The 21078-nt window shown below is 48.5% G+C and overlaps 1 protein-coding gene across 6 annotated transcripts in view; it reads right to left on the bottom strand.

Annotated features, from left to right (window-relative positions):
- The window catches only part of PHF21A (PHD finger protein 21A), a 193377-nt gene that overhangs the window by 107146 nt on the left and 65153 nt on the right, over positions 1 to 21078 (bottom strand). For all 6 annotated transcript variants that reach the window (XM_075326484.1, XM_075326479.1, XM_075326482.1 and 3 more), the window contains exon 4: positions 8599 to 8664. In XM_075326484.1, the coding sequence (XP_075182599.1) occupies positions 8599 to 8664 (66 nt within the window). The remainder of the gene's footprint in view (positions 1 to 8598; positions 8665 to 21078) is intronic.

Raw genomic sequence — 21078 nt, 5'->3', positions numbered from 1 at the left:
AAACATCTGAGCTGACCACTACAGGTATGTATAGAATCAGCCTGATAGTGCCAGTATAGCACTGTATGTATAGCATCAGCCTGATAGTGCCAGTATAGCACTGTATGTATAGCATCAGCCTGATAGTGCCAGTATAGCACTGTATGTATAGACTACCAAAAAAGTTTCATCAAAGCTAGGCTAATGCTGCAATGAGTCTCTGACACTGACAGCCGGCTCTGCAGTGTGTGTGTGTCAGTGATTACAGCACGTTCACAGAGATATACGAGGCTGTTACAACAGTCCGGAGAGCCTCGGCCTCCCTGCTCTCAGACCCATATTGTGGACAGCTGGACTAATCACACATGCACGCACCGATCTCTCTGGCTTTAACAACCTTCACCAATGGTAGGTGCTGAAAATCCACATTTTTTTTGACATGTAGCTCAACTGTTAGGTTTAGATAAACCCTACCAAAAAGAACCTTACAAGACAATGGCCTCAATATTTTAATTTCATAACATATACTTCATAGGAACATAAGGACAAACCAGTAGAACCAGGAAGGTGAACGCTGCCGAGCCCATTACCACCAGTAGCAGTGAATGGGTGAGGAGGGGGTGGTGTATTTATAGACCACATTGTGTTTACCCTGGTGGCAGTCAGGGATGATCCAAACCCCTGTCCCCGAGAACTGAAAGCAGAGTAATGCGGGCTTTAACCACTCGTTCCATGGATACCCAGACGAGAGTGTGTTTACGCTATGAAGAGGCTGAGCACTAATGGCAGCACATTCACAAGCCTCTTTAGCTGCAGAAAATGAAGAAATACAACAATTGCCAATTTGAAAGGAAGTGGAGCTGTAAACATGCCACATAAAAGCACAGAGAGCCCAGTAATGTACTGTGCTGCTCTAAATTGTACTGTCAGGAGAAGTATCCTCTAACCAGTAATATCAGCAGAATGGGGGCCCCACATCCCCCTCTGGGGACACACAAATCAGCGCACACAGTGCCGGCCGTCACACCGTTCACACTAAGCACTTCACTGAGGCCTCATGCAACCCAAGCGGAGAGCGTGGAGCCTCATAGAAGAAGCCAGGGACGTCTGCAGACTCCAGCACTGCCAGGAAGAAGAAACATTTCACCTCCAATCAAAGCCTAAAAATGCACAGAATAAACAACCCGTCCAAACACAGTGCAGTATAACCGTCACATCGTATGCGGTGCATTAATAGCCGGTGAGCCCGAGCTGCGCAGCACAGAGGGGTCTCTCCGTGCCAGACCCCAAACTCTTCATTTCGCTTGTTTCTTCTCACCATAGAGCAGTGCATTGTGGGAGCCTGGACCAATGTTACAGAAATCTCTGCTGTTTGGTCCCTGGGGGTAACCCATCAAAACTGTATGGGGCTTAGTGGATTTTGCAATAAATTGTCTTGCGTTTGTAACTTTGTAGCCATCTTGCGCCTATAAAAACTGGAACATTGTAACAAAACTGCATCTCAACAGTTAACGACAAAATCCACCGTTCCCCCCCCCCCCCACACGCCCTAAAAAGGAATACTTTGTTTGGGGTGTATTACCAGTACACAAGGGCAGTAAGCCATGGGCCAAAATAGAGGACAGGAGCTTTCCCCTCCAAACTTGTTCAGGAAGCACAATGTGAACAGGGCCTGACAACTCTTGGGGCTCGTTCCCACAGAACATTTTTACTGCAGAACTCCCATAGTGATATCCACAGTGGATTTACAGCTCTGGGTGTCCTTCTGAGGAACACACGGGGAACCGCACATTGCAACATTTGCCTGAAGTAATGTGAAATTTGCATTGACAGCTGCAGCATAAATTGACTTTAAACCTGCAACCTGTCCACTTACGCAGTATGCATCAGAGGTCTTCATATTTCCTGCACTATACAATGCAGCAGATTTTCCACAAGCCAATACACAGTGGAAAATCTGCTGCACTTGCATGACTTGGGAAAGCAGCCTTGTGGATTTATGCTTGAAGAGGTGATCTGTGAAAACAAGCTATCGCCTATCGGCAGGGGTAACTTTTACCTGCGGTATAATATGCAGCGGCAGGTTGGATGCTCGACTGCTGCCCCATTCATTCTGTTAGGGCTCATGCGAACGTAACTGCTAAATATTCTGCAGTGATTTGACAGCACATGTGCGCGTCAAATCGCTGCAGAAACACTGCATAATGGATGCCGTTTTTCTGTACAAAAAAAGCCGATTTTATGCGCTCTGGTTGCTGCCCCCACCATAGACAGAGCGGGAGCTGCATCCAGAGCGCACTAAGTAATTGACATGCTCATTTTATGAATGCACAGATTTGGGTCAAAATTTTAGCACCCAAATCGCTGCGTTCAATCTTCATAGATTCTGCAGGGAACGCAGGATGCATGCATTTACGCTGCAGTTCATACGCAGCGTAAATGCATGCAATTACGCAACGTGCGCATGAGCCCTAAGAAGCGTCTGGAAGAAGCAGAGAACATTGCTCAGCAGCCCCACGGGGAATGAATGGAGCGGGGGTCAGATATGAGCAATGTCCATGCCAATCTAACGGGGTGAGGGGAAAAAGTGCCCCATGGTACCAATCCGTGCAGGTCCCCACTGACCTAGAAGTTAACACCAATGTGACAATTTTTTTCCACCAAACAACCCCTTTAAGAATTATAGTAAATTGGATGAGTTTGGTGACCATTATTTACCAACTTAAAAACTGGGGGTTACTAAGGCCTCATTCAGCGATTTCTCAGGTATGCAACACACGACTGAAGTAAAAAAAAATAAATTATAACAAGTTGCAAAGCTTTAATGCCTTACAAATGTTACTCAGACTGTGCAGATACTATCAATGTTGTCTGCGATTTTCATGGACTCCTATACTCGTATTAGTAATTTTGATCTGTGAGGTGGTTCAAAAATGGATGCCTTTAGGATTTATTTTTTTTGTAGACACAGATTGCAAAAAACAATGTATATGTGTGAAAAAATAATGAATATGTGCTGGGTGAAAACCACAGATTACTGCGGCCAGATTGTGAGCACGGTGCACGGTGCAACTTTAGATTACAAGCAGGGGAGACGGCAGCGATCGCACAGATCACATCTGACGGCCAACACATTTGTCCCCTTGTGAACGCAATGAACTTTAGCTGTGACAACAAGTACTCCTACTCCAAGCCACAATTCTATACAGGCCCGGCACACAGTTACTAGTTTTGACATTAAAAAAAAAAAAAAAAAAAACAACAGTAAAGAAAATAAACAAAAGCATCCGAATAAAAATCAAACATTTTCCGATGTTGGCAGAAGTGATGCAGCACAAGTGAAGTGTGAGGAGGATCCGCGGTGCGGGGGGCCGGCGTGCCATCCCTGCTGGCAGCTTCTGAAAGCCAATCTCTAGGGCTGGTGCAGGCAGCACAAATGGAAACAGCAACTGAAATGCGCTTAATAGTAAAGATCGCAGAAGCCGCGCACGTTCACATATAACTGGTAATGAGAGGAATCGGCAGAGTGATCTTTTCGTGTAAGTGCATCATTCAGGGGCACTATGTGGGTGAACGATTCCAGAGTTCATTTAAGGAGGAGGAATGTATAATCTTTGTACGGAGAATCTGTTCAGATGCAATATAATGTACCCCATGACAAACCTGCCTGTCACACTTACTCCTCTACACAATAGGTTTGCAACTTGGAAAATGCCAGTTTGAAATACAAGTATTCCGCAATGAGACATAAGATTTGTGTTGGAGGCTCCGATAACCGCTCAATGGTAGCACCAGGCAGTGTCATGATGGGGAGGGGGGGACGGGACAGATATGAAGAGGTAAGACGCTCTCCGAACCTCAGCCGCACTCCTCCGGGCCACGTCACCAGGTGCAGCTCAGTGACGAGAGGCTCCTCGAGATTTGGCAGACAATGGCCAAGTTTCTCTAATCTCATACAACACACATCAAAGCCCAACTTTGCTCAAGTCCTAAGTTTTCCCTTATAATCTTGCTGCTCCTGATACATTTCACAACTACCCATATTTCTAATTTGCTACTCAATCAGCGGCCTCTGATGTCTTGTGTGGGCCCCCTTCACATCTCCGCTGGCGTAAGTGACTGGCTGCAGCGGTCACATGGGTAGAAAACACACCCTTATGCCTTTTACTATAAATTTAGCCAATTTTTTTTTGCTGATCCCCGGAAAAGTCCGATAGACCTGCAGAAAGATACAAAGCACTGCAATACCGCAGGTATTATTATTATTATTATTATTATTTATTTATTTATAGAGCACCATTGATTCCATGGTGCTGTACATGAGAAGGGGGTTACATATACAGAACACATATACAAGTTACAATAGACACACTAGTACAGAGGGAAGAGGGCCCTGCCCTTGCGGGCTTACATTCTAAAGGATTTTGGGGAGGAGACAGTAGGTGGGGTGGGGGGGGGGGGGTCGGGCGGCAGCTCCGCACGGTGGTCGGTGGTGAAGCAGTGATGTCATTGAAGGTATAGGACCCTCTCTAAGACTATACATATGTTTAATAGTTTATCCAACTACTAAAGTTAAAATAAAGCAAAGCAGCATCAAAGGAAACAAAAGAAGGAGCGCGCGGCTGCACCCCGGACGACGCGAGGTATAAATATTTTACGTCCATTTCTCTGTATTTCGGAGTGTAAGCTGGCATCCTGCAGAGCGGCTCCTGAATAAAATAGGACGCTCCAGTCCTCAACCATTATAATAAATTCACAGCTGGGTAACATTACTGCTGCCCACTTACAAGCCCCCGAGGCCTCAAAATACAGATTTTAAGTGCTTTCATTTTCATTAGTCTAAAAGCAGACTTTGTAACTCGCAGGTTGATGTCGGAGGTGAAAGTGTTCGGAATGGTCCGAGGCGTGACGATAACGAGGATTTATACTAACAAGCGAGATCCGCACCCGGAAACAGGAGAGTCACAACAAATCCAAAAAATAATACGCACATTAAACTGTATAATAAAGTACAGAAATCAACAAATCCCACATTGGTGACAAGGACCGGACCAAGCAAAGAAACGTTCACAGACCAGACGTCTGGACACTGCCCTGCTGGGGCCCAGTATACCAGGCTTACTGCACTGTATGATGGCGGCACACAACTGCTGCACTACATGTACCAAGTGTGCAAATCAAAAAAGAATTAAAAAAAAAAAAAAAAAAAAGTTATTTTTTTCTTTCTTTATGCTGCACGCTTAAAATCATGATAATATTATTTGTCAGACTTGGATCCTTTCCCCTGAGGAAAGGATTGCTGAAACGCGCGTCGGGGGAATAGCGGCATGCCTTGATTATTTCCCTTTATAGGTTAGCACATTTTAGCACTTTATAATTTTGATATGAAAGGCATTTATACCATATCTTATTCATATATACCATATCACTTTGATATTTAATTCCACACTGTGCACTTTGTTATATATGATAAATATATATATATATATATATATATATATATATACACATATATATACATACACAGTGCCTACAAGTAGTCTTCAACCCCCTGCGTTTTGTTGCTCAGTTAAATTTTAATAAATTTTCAACATAAAAGTGTGGGTCAATTATTATTCAACCCCTAGGTTTAATATTTTGTGGAATAACCCTTGTTTGCAATTACAGATAATAATCGTCTTTTATAAGACCAGGATCAGGCCGGCAGAGGTCTCTGGAGTTATCTTGGCCCACTCCTCCTTGCAGATCTTCTCCAAGTTATCTAGGTTCTTTGGGTGTCTCATGTGGACTTTAATCTTGAGCTCCTTCCACAAGTTTTCAATTGGGTTAAGGTCAGGAGACTGACTAGGCCACTGCAACACCTTGATTTTTTTCCCTCTTGAACCAGGCCTTGGTTTTCTTGGCTGTGTGCTTTGGGTCGTTGTCTTGTTGGCAGATGAAATGATGACCCATCTTAAGATCCTTGATGGAGGAGCGGAGGTTCTTGGCCAAAATCTCCAGGTAGGCCGTGCTATCCATCTTCCCATGGATGCGGACCAGATGGCCAGGCCCTTTGGCTGAGAAACAGCCCCACAGCATGATGCTGCCACCACCATGCTTGACTGTAGGGATGGTATTCTTGGGGTCGTATGCAGTGCCATCCAGTCTCCAAACGTCACGTGTGTGGTTGGCACCAAAGATCTCGATCTTGGTCTCATCAGACCAGAGAACCTTGAACCAGTCTGTCTCAGAGTCCTCTAAGTGATCATGAGCAAACTGTAGACGAGCCTTGACATGACGCTTTGAAAGTAAAGGTACCTTACGGGCTCGTCTGGAACGGAGACCATTGCGGTGGAATACGTTACTTATGGTATTGACTGAAACCAATGTCCCCACTGCCATGAGATCTTCCCGGAGCTCCTTCCTTGTTGTCCTTGGGTTAGCCTTGACTCTTCGGACAAGCCTGGCCTCAGGACGGGTGGAAACTTTCAAAGGCTGTCCAGGCCGTGGAAGGCTAACAGTAGTTCCATAAGCCTTCCACTTCCAGATGATGCTCCCAACAGTAGAGACAGGTAGGCCCAACTCCTTGGAAAGGGTTTTATACCCCTTGCCAGCCTTGTGACCCTCCACGATCTTGTCTCTGATGGCCTTGGACTGTTCCTTTGTCTTTCCCATGTTGACCAAGTATGAGTGCTGTTCACAAGTTTGGGGAGGGTCTTAATTAGTCAGAAAAGGCTGGAAAAAGAGATAATTAATCCAAACATGTGAAGCTCATTGTTCTTTGTGCCTGAAATACTTCTTAATACTTTAGGGGAACCAAACAGAATTCTTGTGGTTTGAGGGGTTGAATAATAAATGACCCTCTGAATAAACTTTTCACAATTTAAAAAAAAAAAATAAAAAAAGAAATAAACATTCTTTTTTGCTGCATTTCACACTTCCAGGCTGATCTACAGTCCAAATGTCACAATGCCAAGTTAATTCCGAATGTGTAAACCTGCTAAATCTGCAGGGGGTTGAATACTACTTGTAGGCACTGTATATATAATGGTCATTGCATTAAGCACTTTATTTTATTTTCTGGTAAACCGCTGCTATAATTTATGGGACTTTCTCCTGCCTAGTATTTCTATGACTTTGTAATAAATATTTATTTTAATGATTGAATAAAAATATTAATTTTAATATCAATTTCATCATTGTTTCCTTTATTTATTGTATCCCTGGGGATTTTTATCTAAATGTTTTTTGATATATATTGACATTTAATGGTGATTTTATACGGAATTTTTGATCATTATTTTGGATCATTATAACCCTATTAGCGGAGTCTGAAATCACAGGCTTTTCTTCAGATATAATACATTCATTTTAAATTGATTTTTAGTTTGCAGCATGTTTATTATTTTTGCTATGGGTTTTCTCTGCAAATAACACCTTTTTGCAATACAAAGAGTGAAAAATCAGTGACAAATTTCTGCACTGAAATCAGCAACAAATTCTGCATCATATGGTCTCGATTTTCTGCAGAGGAAGATTGGCAGCAAATCAGCTTAGCTGTGGAAAATCTCAGCAGAAAATCAGACCCAACTCAACTTTTTTCCCTAAACTACAATTGATAGGGACAATTTTGCTTCATTTTATCATCAAAACAGCCACAATCAGCAGTTTTAGAGGAATGCTGAAAGCTTGTTGATTAAAATAAGTAGGAATGGATCGCTATATTAGCCATTATTGAACATCTTCCTGACAATTATTTGTTTTTAATCTTTTAAACAAACGCAAAGTGTTAATAAAATCTGCCACAAAGTAGATATCAAAACTTTCTTCCAACTACTGTGAACATTGGTAAGCAGAAATGCATTTTCTTGTCTCATAAATTAAAGTATCAGCTCCAGCGAAACGCTTTATTTAGAGCCGCGCATACGTACATTCATACGTCCGCCTCGGTTACCCCTCCTCAGCAAACATGGTTCATTATATTAATCATTGCAAAGTAGCACTTTGTAGCAATCTGTTCTACAAAACAATCAAACAAGAAAACATGCAAACAATGACAGGAGCAGAACTTTGATACGTTGTGCTTGTGAAGTATTAATCGCTACATTCCATCTGGAAAAAAGAACACAAAGCCCCCACCCCAATGCTGACAAGCAGAATACCCTGACTGAAAGCTCCGGGTGTCATCATTGTCTGCGGTTTGCTGAGCGGGCCTTGTTAACATGTAAATAAAGGGGTCTCTCCGAAGGACAGGATCCAATCTGTGGGAAAACTACAGCTCCTACTATGCTGGGAATTATAGTTCAGCAACAGCTGTAAAAGGACACAGGTTGGAGACCACTGGGAGTTTGAAAGAATTCACAAGACCCTGATCAGAGATCCTCAGGACACTCTGCATTTGTTATATACACACGCGTCATATGAGGTATTCATTGTATGCTAAGTGTCCATGTGGACAATATACGCCACCATTAGAAACAGCTTGGTGGACCAATTATACCGGAGTGTGTTTGGTAACTGCTCGGTGAAGTGGCTTTACTTGTCATAAAGTAACACTCTAATTTCTCAGCAAAGAAACCATAAACATAGGAGCATTTACCACTCTTCAAAACGGGAAATAACAAAATAGATCAGATTTACCTGCTTTTCACTTAGAGACGTGATTTTGGCTTGGAGCTCATGGAGTTGTTTCTTCAAGTCTGCATTCTGAGTGAAAGAAATAAAAAACATGATGTAGAAATATATACAAATAACGGCATCAATTAGCAGGAACTCTGCTGGGAAGAGCAAAGCACAAAAAAAAACTAAACAAAAAAAGCTGAGTGCGGCGGTCTAAGGCTATGGTCACACAGTGCAGCTTTTGTAACTACAAAGATGCAGCATTTTTGGCCCCAAAAAATGCACCAGCGGCAAAAGCGTATAAAAAAATGCATGCGTTTTTGCCACATTTTTACTGCATTTTGTCCAATGCGTTTTTAAAGTCAAATCTATTGACTGGCAGTGCTCAAAAACGCCGGGGAAAAAAAAAACGTAAAAAGAATTGAGACACCGCATCTTCAAAAACGCAGTCAAGATGCAGACAAAAAAAGATGCAGTGTGGACAGCAAAATAGAAAGGTCAGACTTTGCTGGAGGAAGGAAATCATTTAAGTGCATCTCTGTGACCTCAAAAACGCATCAAAACCGCACTTAAAGATGCCCTGTGTGAACTCTGCCTAAGGGTTTATTACCACATTCGTATTACAGATCTGATTAAAATGGAATGTGGATAAAAAAAAAAAAAAAAAAGTTATGCAATAGGAACAAAGAAGGGAATTTTGTTTACTTACCGTAAATTCCTTTTCTTCTAGCTCCAATTGGGAGACCCAGACAATTGGGTGTATAGCTCATGCCTCCGGAGGCCACACAAAGTATTACACTAAAAGTGTAAGGCCCCTCCCCTTCTGCCTATACACCCCCCGTGCATCACGGGTTCCTCAGTTTTAGTGCAAAAGCAAGAAGGAGGAAGCAAATAAATTGGTTTAAAGTAACTTCAATCCGAAGAATCTCGGAGAACTGAAACCATTCAACATGAACAACATGTGTACACGAAAAAACAACAGGGCGGGTGCTGGGTCTCCCAATTGGAGCTAGAAGAAAAGGAATTTACGGTAAACAAAATTCCCTTCTTTGTCGCTCCATTGGGAGACCCAGACAATTGGGACGTCCCAAAGCAGTCCCTGGGTGGGTAAAATAATACCTCGTAATAGAGCCGTAAAACAGCCCGTTCCTACAGGTGGGCAACCGCCGCCTGAAGGACTCGTCTACCTAGGCTGGCATCCGCCGAAGCATAGGCATGCACCTGATAGTGTTTGGTGAAAGTGTGCAGGCTCGACCAGGTAGCCGCCTGGCACACCTGCTGAGCCGTAGCCTGGTGTCGTAAAGCCCAGGACGCACCGACGGCTCTGGTAGAATGGGCCTTTAGCCCTGAGGGAACCGGAAGCCCAGAAGAACGGTAGGCTTCAAGAATTGGTTCCTTGATCCACCGAGCCAGGGTGGATTTGGAAGCCTGTAATCCCTTACGGTGACCAGCGACAAGGACAAAAAGAGTGCATCCGAGCTGCGCAGAGGCGTCGTACGGGAAATGTAGATTCTGAGTGCTCTCACCAGATCTAACAAGTGCAAATCCCTTTCACATTGATGAACTGGATGAGGACAAAAAGAAGGCAAGGAGATATCCTGATTGAGATGAAAGGTGGATACCACCTTAGGAAGGAATTCCGGAACCGGACGCAGAACCACCTTGTCCTGGTGAAACACCAGGAAAGGGGCTTTGCATGACAGCGCTGCTAGCTCAGACACTCTCCGAAGTGAGGTGACTGCTACTAGGAAGACCACTTTCTGCGAAAGGCGAGAAAGAGAAATATCTTTCAAAGGTTCAAAGGGTGCCTTCTGAAGGGCCAGCAGAACCCAGTTCAGATCCCAGGGTTCTAACGGCCGCCTGTAAGAAGGAACAATGTTGTTGTGCCGGGACGCCATTAGGTCGACGTCCGGCATCCCCCAGCGGCAACAGATCTCCTGAAACACGTCCGGGTGTAGAGACCATTCCCCTGCGTCCATGCCCTGGCGACTGAGAAAATCTGCTTCCCAGTTTTCTACGCCCGGGATGTGAACTGCGGATATGGTGGAGGCCGTGGCTTCCACCCACATCAGAATCCGCTGAACTTCCTGGAAAGCCTGACGACTGCGTGTGCCGCCTTGGTGGTTGATGTAAGCCATCGCTGTGGAGTTGTCCGACTGAATTCGGATCTGCTTGCCTTCCAGCCACTGCTGGAACGCTTTTAGGGCAAGATACACTGCCCTGATCTCCAGAACATTGATCTGAAGGGAGGACTCCTGCTGAGTCCACGTACCCTGAGCCCTGTGGTGGAGAAAGACTGCTCCCCACCCTGACAGACTCGCGTCCGTCGTGACCACCGCCCAGGATGGGGGTAGGAAGGATTTCCCCTTCGACAATGAAGTGGGAAGAAGCCACCACCGAAGGGAAGCTTTGGCTGCTTGGGAGAGGGAGACGTTCCTGTCGAGGGACGTCGACTTCCTGTCCCATTTGCGGAGAATGTCCCATTGAAGTAGGCGCAGATGAAACTGCGCAAAAGGAACTGCCTCCATTGCTGCTACCATCTTCCCTAGGAAGTGCATGAGGCGTCTCAGGGGGTGTGACTGGCCTTGAAGGAGAGATTGCACCCCTGTCTGCAGTGAACGCTGTTTGTTCAGCGGAAGCTTCACTATCGCTGAGAGAGTATGAAACTCCATGCCAAGATATGTCAGTGATTGGGCCGGAGTCAGATTTGACTTTGGAAAATTGATGATCCAACCGAAACTCTGGAGAGTCTCTAGAGTAGCATTGAGGCTGTGTTGGCATGCCTCTTGAGAGGGTGCCTTGACTAGGAGATCGTCTAAGTAAGGAATCACCGAGTGTCCCTGAGAGTGAAGGACCGCCACTACTGTAGTCATGACCTTGGTGAAAACCCGTGGGGCTGTCGCCAGGCCGAACGGCAGTGTCACGAACTGAAGGTGTTCGTCTGCTATGGCGAAACGCAGGAAGCGCTGATGCTCTGGAGCAATCGGTACGTGAAGATACGCATCTTTGATATCGACCGATGCAAGGAAGTCTCCCTGGGACATTGAGGCGATGACGGAGCGAAGGGATTCCATCCGGAACCGCCTGGTCTTTACGTGTTTGTTGAGCCGTTTTAGGTCCAGGACAGGACGGAAGGACCCGTCTTTCTTTGGAACCACAAACAGGTTTGAATAAAAACCGTGACCCTGTTGCTGAAGAGGAACCGGGATCACCACTCCTTCCGCCTTTAGAGTGTCCACCGCCTGCAGAAGAGCATCGGCTCGCTCGGGAGGCGGAGATGTTCTGAAGAATCGAGTCGGAGGACGAGAGCTGAACTCTATCCTGTAACCGTGAGACAGAATGTCTCTCACCCAACGGTCTTTTACCTGTGGCAGCCAGGTGTCGCAAAAGCGGGAGAGCCTGCCACCGACCGAGGATGCGGTGTGAGGAGACTGAAAGTCATGAGGAGGCCGCTTTGGTAGCGGCACCTCCAGCGGTCTTTTTAGGACGTGACTTAGACCGCCATGAATCGGATTTTGTCTGATCCTTCTGAGGCCTTTTGGACGAGGAGAATTGGGACCTGCCCGCGCCCCGAAAGGACCGAAACCTCGACTGTCCCCTCCTCTGTTGGGGTATGTTTGGTTTGGCCTGGGGTAAGGATGTATCCTTTCCCTTGGATTGCTTGATTATTTCATCCAATCGCTCACCAAACAAACGGTCACCAGAAAATGGCAAACTGGTTAAGCACTTTTTGGAAGCCGAATCTGCCTTCCATTCCCGTAGCCACAATGCCCTGCGTATTGCCACCGAATTGTCGGCTGCAACCGCCGTACGGCTCGCAGAGTCCAGGATGGCATTAATAGCGTAGGACGCAAATGCCGTCGTCTGAGTGGTTATGGACGCCACTTGCGGCGCAGACGTACGTGTGATTGCGTCAATCTGCGCTTGACCCGCTGAGATAGCTTGGAGTGCCCATACTGCTGCAAATGCTGGGGCAAAAGATGCGCCGATGGCTTCAAAGATGGATTTCAACCAGAGCTCCATCTGCCTGTCAGTAGCATCCTTGAGGGAAGCCCCATCTTCCACTGCGACTATGGATCTAGCCGCCAGTCTGGAGATTGGGGGATCCACCTTGGGACACTGAGTCCAGCCCTTGACCACGTCAGGGGGAAATGGATAACGTGTATCCTTAAGGCGCTTGGAAAAACGCTTATCAGGACAAGCTCGGTGTTTCTGGACTGCGTCTCTGAAGTCAGAGTGGTCCAGAAACATACTCGTGGTACGCTTGGGAAACCTAAAACGGAATTTCTCCTGCTGAGAAACTGACTCCTCCACTGGAGGACCTGAGGGAGAAATATCCAACATTTGATTGATGGACGCGATAAGATCATTCACTATGGCGTCCCCATCAGGTGTATCTAGGTTGAGAGCGGCCTCAGGATCAGAATCCTGATCAGCTACCTCCGCTTCATCATACAGAGAGTCCTGCTGAGACCGTGAACAATGTGATGATGTCGAGGGAGTTTCGCAGCGAGCTCGCTTAGGTGGTCTGGGACTGCGGTCCGTGTCAGAGACCTCACCCTGGGACCTATGAGACACCCCGGGAGGACATTGTTGCTCCAACTGAGGTGGACCATGGTGCAGTGATTCCACAGTGCCCATGGTCTGAGATACCGGTCTGGACTGCAAAGCTTCTAATATCTTGGCCATAGTCTCAGAAAGTCTATCAGTAAAAACTGCAAACTCTGTCCCCGTCACATGGACAGTGTTAGCTGGTGGTTCCCCCTGGGCCCCCCTTCGCAGAGGCTCCGGCTGAGCAAGTGCCACAGGGGCCGAGCATTGCACACAATGAGGGTCAGTGGAACCTGCCGGTAGTATAGCCGTACATGCTGCACAGGCAGCATAGTAAGTCTGTGCTTTGGCACCATTGCTTCTTGTGGACGACATGCTGTTGTGTCCTCTGAGCAATCCCGGAGGGTATATAGCCAAAAATCAATCGTGCACCATACAGTGTAAAGTATAGCATATAAGGATATAATCTATATGTACACTACTGCACTAGTGGGGCCAGCACCTCAGGTGCTGCTTACCGACCGCTCAAGCGGTTGTGTGGTCACCAGAAACGCTGCCTGGGTCTCCCAGAGCTTGTCTCCCCTCTCCAGCGTCGGAAGAGCTGACAGGAATGGCTGCCGGCGTCCTGAGGAGAGGAGGAGGCCGTGGGCGTGCCCGAAAAAGTGCGGGAGTCTGGTGCCCCACTGTGCACAGTGAGGGGGGTGGAGTATGCAAAGCACGCTCCAGCCCTCAGTGCTGACGTTCTGCACAACATCTCTCCCTTCCCCTGACTGACAGGCCTGGGGGCGGGAAAAGACCGAGACTAGGCCTGAAAAGCCGGGGACTCAAGTTATAAGCGCGGCCGGCGTATAAGCTCGGTCTGCGCGGAAGTCCTCGGCGTACAAACAATCCCAGGCGCGCTGCCGTGTTGCAATGGCAGCGCGCGGTCAGGCGGTAGTCTCTAGTAAACCAAGCACACCAGCACGCTGTAGTGTGTGATGACACAAACGCGGTCAGCGCCGCGGTCCCCGGTGCACTAACACACCCAGCAATGCTGGAGTGATTCTGTGCGCGGTCCCCACGGGGACACAGAGTACCTCAAAGCAGCAGTGTCCCTGACGATACTCGGCTCCTTGTCCAGCAGATACCCCAGGTGCTGTGGATGGAGCACGGTCTCAGTGTCTGGAGACCGAATTAGGATCCCACTTCCCCAGAGCCCATCAAGGGATGGGGAAGGAAAACAGCATGTGGGCTCCAGCCTCCGTACCCGCAATGGGTACCTCAACCTTAAACACCGCCGACAAAAGTGGGGTGAGAAGGGAGCATGCTGGGGGCCCTGTTATGGGCCCTCTTTTCTTCCATCCGACATAGTCAGCAGCTGCTGCTGACCAAGTTGTGGAGCTAATGCGTGGATGTCTGACCTCCTTCGCACAAAGCATGTAAACTGAGGAACCCGTGATGCACGGGGGGTGTATAGGCAGAAGGGGAGGGGCTTTACACTTTTAGTGTAATACTTTGTGTGGCCTCCGGAGGCATGAGCTATACACCCAATTGTCTGGGTCTCCCAATGGAGCGACAAAGAAATGTAAAAAAGAGAATTTTGTTTACTTACCGTAAATTCTTTTTCTTATAGTTCCGACATTCGAGACCCAAACCATGGGTGTATAGCTACTGCCTCCGGAGGACACACAAAGTACTACACTCAAACGTGTAGCTCCTCCCTCCGGCTATATACACCCCCTGGATGACAATCTACCCAGTTTAGTGCAAAAGCTGAAGGAGGACATCCACCCATAAGTAGAGAAAGAGTAAACTCGGAAAGACCAGAACTCTGTCTACTAACAACAGCCGGTGAAACACACGGAACAAAAAACTGCCAACAGGCAACAGGGAGGGTGCTGGGTCTCCCATGTCGGAACTATAAGAAAAAGAATTTACGGTAAGTAAACAAAATTCTCTTTTTCTTTATCGTTCCTTATGGGAGACCCAAACCATGGGACGTTCCAAAGCAGTCCATGGGCGGGAAATAAACCAACTGAGAAGTAGGAAAACCTAACTTCACAAATGGGCGACAGCCGCCTGAAGAATGCATCTGCCCAAGCTCGCATCTGCCGAAGCATGAGCATGCACCTGGTAGTGCTTCGAAAAAGTGTGCAGACTGGACCAAGTGGCAGCCTGACAAACCTGCTGAGCCGTAGCCTGGTGCCTGAAAGCCCAGGAGGCACCGACAGCTCTGGTCGAGTGCGCCTTAATCCCCGGCGGGGGAGGCACCTGAGAACACTGGTAGGCATCGGAGATAGCCGACCTGATCCAACGAGCTAGAGTCGGTTTAGAAGCAGCGAGACCCTTGCGCTGACCAGTGGTTAGCACAAAAAGAGATGTGCACCGCCTAAAAACAGCGGTGCGTGACACATAGATTCGGAGCGCCCGCACCAAATCCAAGGAGTGCAACGCCTTCTCAAAGCGATGCACCGGGGCCGGACAAAGAGAAGGTAATGAAATGTCCTGGTTAAGGTGGAAAGGAGACACCACCTTAGGGAGAAAGTCCGGAGTCGGACGAAGAACCACCTTGTCTTGGTGAAACACCAAAAAGGGGGATTCTGAAGAGAGCGCAGCCAAATCCGAAACTCTCCTGAGAGAAGTTATGGCTACTAGAAAAACAACTTTCTGTGAAAGTCTAGACAAGGGAACTTCCCTGAGAGGCTCAAAGGGGGGTTTCTGTAAGGCAGTGAGGACCAGAGTAAGGTCCCAGGGATCCAAGGGCCGCCAGTAAGGAGGAATGATGTGAGATGCGCCCTGCATGAAGGTGCGCACCTGAGCCAGTCGGGCGATACGCCGCTGGAACAATACCGACAGAGCCGACACCTGTCCCTTAAGGGAATTGAGGGACAGTCCTAGCTGTAGACCGGACTGTAGAAAAGACAGGATGGTCGGCAAGGAGAACGGCCAAGGGGCATGGCCGGACGAACGACACCAGGACAGGAAAATTTTCCAAGTCCTGTGGTAAATCTTGGCCGAGGAAGACTTCCGAGCCTGAGTCATGGTGGAGATGACCTCAGAGGGAATGCCTGAAGCCGTCAGGATCCAGGACTCAAGAGCCACGCCGTCAATCTGAGAGCCGCAGAATTCTGGCGGAAGAACGGATCTTGAGAGAGAAGGTCTGGGCGGTCCGGGAGACGCCACGGCACCTCTACGGACAGACGGAGCAGGTCTGGGTACCACGCTCGCCTGGGCCAGTCCGGAGCAATGAGGATGACTCGACGGCCCTCCATTCTGATCTTGCGCAGAACCCTGGGCAAGAGCGCTAGAGGGGGAAACACATAGGCCAGACGGAACTGAGACCAATCTTGAACCAGTGCGTCTGCTGCGAAGGCTTGAGGATCGTGGGAGCGAGCCACGTAAACCGGAACCTTGTTGTTGTGCCGGGATGCCATTAGATCTACCTCTGGAGTGCCCCACTTGCGGCAGAGTGATTTGAACACTGCCGGATGCAGAGCCCACTCGCCGCCGTCTACGGTTTGACGGCTGAGATAATCGGCCTCCCAGTTTTCCACGCCTGGGATGTGGACTGCAGATATGGTGGACTTCGAGTCCTCCGTCCACTGGAGGATTCGTTGAACCTCCAGCATCGCCAGACGGCTGTGAGTCCCGCCCTGGTGATTGATGTAGGCAACTGCTGTCGCGTTGTCTGACTGGACTCGGATGTGCTTGCCCACCAACAGGTGGTGAAAGGCTAGGAGAGCTAGAAACACAGCTCTGATCTCCAGCACATTGATTGAGAGGGCTGATTCGGACGAAGTCCAAGTGCCCTGTGCTCGGTGATGGAGAAATACTGCTCCCCAACCGGAGAGACTGGCATCCGTGGTGAGGATTACCCAGGACGGAGTCAGGAAGGAGCGTCCCTGTGACAGAGAGAGGGGCCGAAGCCACCACTGAAGAGAGCTCCTGGTTTGTGGCGACAGAGCCACCAGCCTGTGCAAGGAAGAGATCCGCTTGTCCCAACAGCGGAGGATGTCCAGCTGCAGGGGACGCAGATGGAACTGGGCAAAGGGAACCGCTTCCATTGACGCCACCATCTGACCCAGCACCCGCATGAGGTGTCTGATGGAATGACGGCGGTGCCTCAGCAGAGAGCGTACCGCCAGACGAAGAGACTGCTGTTTGACTAAGGGCAGCTTCACAAGTGCCGGCAGAGTCTCGAATTGCATCCCTAGGTACTCGAGTGTCTGGGTTGGAATCAGAGTGGACTTGGGCAAATTGACAAGCCACCCGAACTGGACTAGAGTGGCGAGAGTGAGCGAGACACTCCGCTGGCAGTCTGCACTGGATGAGGCCTTGACTAGAAGGTCGTCCAGGTAAGGAATCACTGCCAACCCCTGGAGGTGCAGGACCGCAACCACTGCTGCCATGACCTTGGTGAATACTCGAGGGGCCGTGGCTAGCCGAAGGGGAGAGCCACGAATTGGAAATGTTCCTCTCCTATTGCAAAGCGTAGCCAACGCTGGTGCGAAACCGCAATAGGAACATGCAGATAGGCATCTCTGATGTCGATGGATGCTAGAAAATCTCCTTGGGTCATTGAGGCAATGACCGATCTCAGAGATTCCATGCGAAAGTGCCGCACCTGAACGTGCTTGTTGAGAAGCTTGAGATCCAGGATGGGCCGGAAGGAACCGTCCTTTTTGGGGACTAGAAAGAGGTTTGAGTAGAAACCGCTGAACCGTTCCCGGGCGGGAACCGGAGCAATTACACCGTTGGCCTGCAGGGATGCCACGGCCTGAGAGAAGGCGGCGGCTTTGGAGCAGGGGGGGGTGGACAGAAAAAATCTGTTTGGCGGGCTGGAAGAAAATTCTATCCTGTAGCCGTGGGAGATGATATCCCGCACCCACTGATCGGAGACGTGTTGAAACCACACGTCGCCAAAGTGGGAGAGCCTGCCACCGACCAAGGACGTTGCTGGCGTAGCCAGATAGTCAAGAGGAGGCTGCCTTAGTGGCAGCGGCTCCTCCGGCCTTTTGAGGACGCGGCTTTGCGCGCCAGTTGGGTTTACGATCCTTGGCTGCGGTAGTGGACGAGGTCGAGGGCTTAGAGGCTGACCAGTTAGAGGAACGAAAGGAACGAAAATTCGATTGGTTCCTGCTCTGGACCGGTTTCCTGGCCTTAGTTTGCGGCAAGGAAGTACTCTTTCCGCCAGTAGCTTCCTTAATTATGTCATCCAGCTGTTCTCCAAACAGCCGGGACCCAGCAAAAGGGAGACTCGCAAGGTACTTCTTAGAGGAAGCGTCTGCTTTCCACTCTCGAAGCCACAAGATCCTGCGGATCGCGAGGGAGTTAGCGGAGGCCACCGCCGTGCGGTGAGAAGCCTCCAGGATGGCAGACATGGCGTAGGATGCAAAAGCCGAAGCTTGAGAAGTTAAGGCATCCATCTCAGGAATAGAGTCTCTGGTGAGTGAATGCATCTCCGCCAGAGAGGCAGAGACTGCCTTAAGAGCCCATACTGCCGCAAAAGACGGGGAGAACGAGGCTCCTGCCGCCTCATATACAGACTTGGCCAGAAGGTCAACCTGGCGGTCAGTGGGATTTTTAAGAGAAGTGCCATCAGCCACAGCTACGACTGTGCGGGCTGAGATTCTGGACACCGGAGGGTCTACGTTTGGGGACTGGGCCCATTCCTTAACCACCTCTGGTGGAAAAGGAAAACGGTCATCTGAACTACGCTTCAGAAAGCGTTTGTCAGGACAGGCCCTGGGCTTGTTAACAGTGGTCTGAAAGCTGGAGTGGTTAAAAAACATACTTTTAGCTTTCTTAGGTGAGGTAAACTGGTGTACCTCTACCAGAGAGGTTTGTTCGTCTGACTCTGGTGGGTTGAGGTTCAGAACGGAGTTAATGGACGCAATCAAGTCACTAACATCCGCATCACCCTCAGACAAATCAATGGGGTACATAGAAGTAGCGTCTGAGCCCACAGTAAACGAATCCCCCTCGCCCTGCACGTCGGCACGTGAATCAGAGCCGTGGGACGAGGGAGGAGAAGGGTCCCTACGTCTCCGTTTAGGGGGACTGGGACCTAGAACATGCTCTGAGGGCTCCGCAGAGCTCTGAGCAGCAGAGACACTCTGAGGGGGGGGCTGATGCATGGACAGCAGTGTCCGGGACAGCTGCCCCATGGAGTCGGCAAAAGACTGGGAAATAGCTTGTGAAAAAGATGCTACCCAAGCCGGGGGCTCAGCTACCAGGGCCGGAGCAGCCGAGGGGGCCCCTGAGGAGGCTCCAGGCTGAGACACAACCATATTAGCACAGGCATCACAATGTGGGAATGTGCTCGGCTCTGGCAGAATGCGCTTACATGCAGTGCAAAAAGCAGGGCTGTGGAGTCGGAGTCGGAGTGGTGGAGTCGGAGTCGGAGTCGGAGCTCATTTTGGTGGAGTCGGAGTCGGTATAAAATGCACCGACTCCGACTCCTAAAATATATAATAAATTGGGGACAGGAGTGCAATGCAGAATGTGCTGAATATTTTACTAAATAACAACATTTAGTATAATGCTTATATTTAAGTGAAAAATTTATTGTAGTACAATGTGAACATCAGACATTTAATTGTTTTTATGATACAATAATCAAGATATTTGGATAGAACATAAAATATTTATTGGAATACAACTTTAGAACACAAAAAAACTAATAAATTGTAAATATGTAATATATATAATATATATATATACAGTGTATATACACACACACAAGATATATATGTAATCTACTGTATATTACATAGTGTATTACATATTTACAATTTATTACAGTTTTTTGTGTTCTAAAGTTGTATTCCAATAAATATATTTTATGTTCTATCCAAATATCTTGATTATTGTATCATAAAAATTATTAAATGTCTGATGTTCACATACACATATTCATGTACTACAATAAATTTTTCACCTAACTATAAGCAATATATGTAGGAGTCGGAGTCGGAGCCGGAGTCGGAGTCGGAGCCGGAGTCGGAGTCGGTGCAAGAGAATTTGAGGAGTCGGAGTCGGAGTCTGAGTCGAAGGTTTGGCTTACCGACTCCACAGCCCTGGCAAAAAGCATACATGTTTGCAGCCATGCTCCGGGTGACAGACATGCTGCTGATGGGGGGACACTGCAGCAATAAACACTCCTGTAGAATGCCTGAAAGTGTATATAAAAAGCCCACAACCAGAGGTTGTGGCTTACCACACCACTCTCTGTGTGCCCTCCGGATTCCACAGCTCCAAGTCCCAGTAAAGCGACAGCTTTCCCAAAACAGCAACAGCTGCAGCTCCCAGCGCCGTCCAGTGTAAGAACGCTGAGAAAATGGCGCTGGGAGGAGGAGGGGGGGGCGTGTATAAGCCCAGGAGCGGGAAAAACGGAGGGCAGAGAGATACAGGACGAGGTACAGGGGAGGGCACATCTCTCCAGAGAGGAGAGTCCTCCCCTCTGCTGGCCGGGCGGTGGGCGGCGCCGTATGCAAAACATGCAGGGAGCCGAAAACGAAACTAAGCCCAAACTGAAGCCGGGGCCTAGATTTCAAAACGCGGCCGAGCAGCAGGCACCTTCGGCGCGGTTCTCAGAGGAAACTCCCAGAACCGGCCGAAATTCACAGTAAAGTTATAAAACATACTGTCCCCCAAATAAAAGTACCCGGGACCCCTGAAAAACGTCTCAATACTTAGCTCTTGAGACGCAGGGCCATGTCCCTGGAGAGGGGAGTAAACGCTCCTTCCAGCAGGGACCAGACAGGGCTGCGGATGAAGCCGGCCTCCTGCAAGCAGAGAGGACCGTGATGGCTCCCACTTCAAACAGAGCCTCGACAGAGGATGCGAAGGAGCTCAGCATGTGAAGGCTCCAGCCTTATTAAAGTCAACCTTAACAGCACCCCGCAGAGTGGGGCGTGAAGGGACATGCCGGGAGTCCAGACTGGACCTGCTTTTCTTCCAAATCTTTAA

This window comes from Anomaloglossus baeobatrachus, chromosome 10 (genome assembly GCF_048569485.1).
Source record: "Anomaloglossus baeobatrachus isolate aAnoBae1 chromosome 10, aAnoBae1.hap1, whole genome shotgun sequence".
Lineage (NCBI taxonomy): Eukaryota > Metazoa > Chordata > Amphibia > Anura > Aromobatidae > Anomaloglossus > Anomaloglossus baeobatrachus.
Note: the sequence above shows the minus strand (reverse complement) of the source record. Positions and strands in the feature narration are given on the sequence as shown.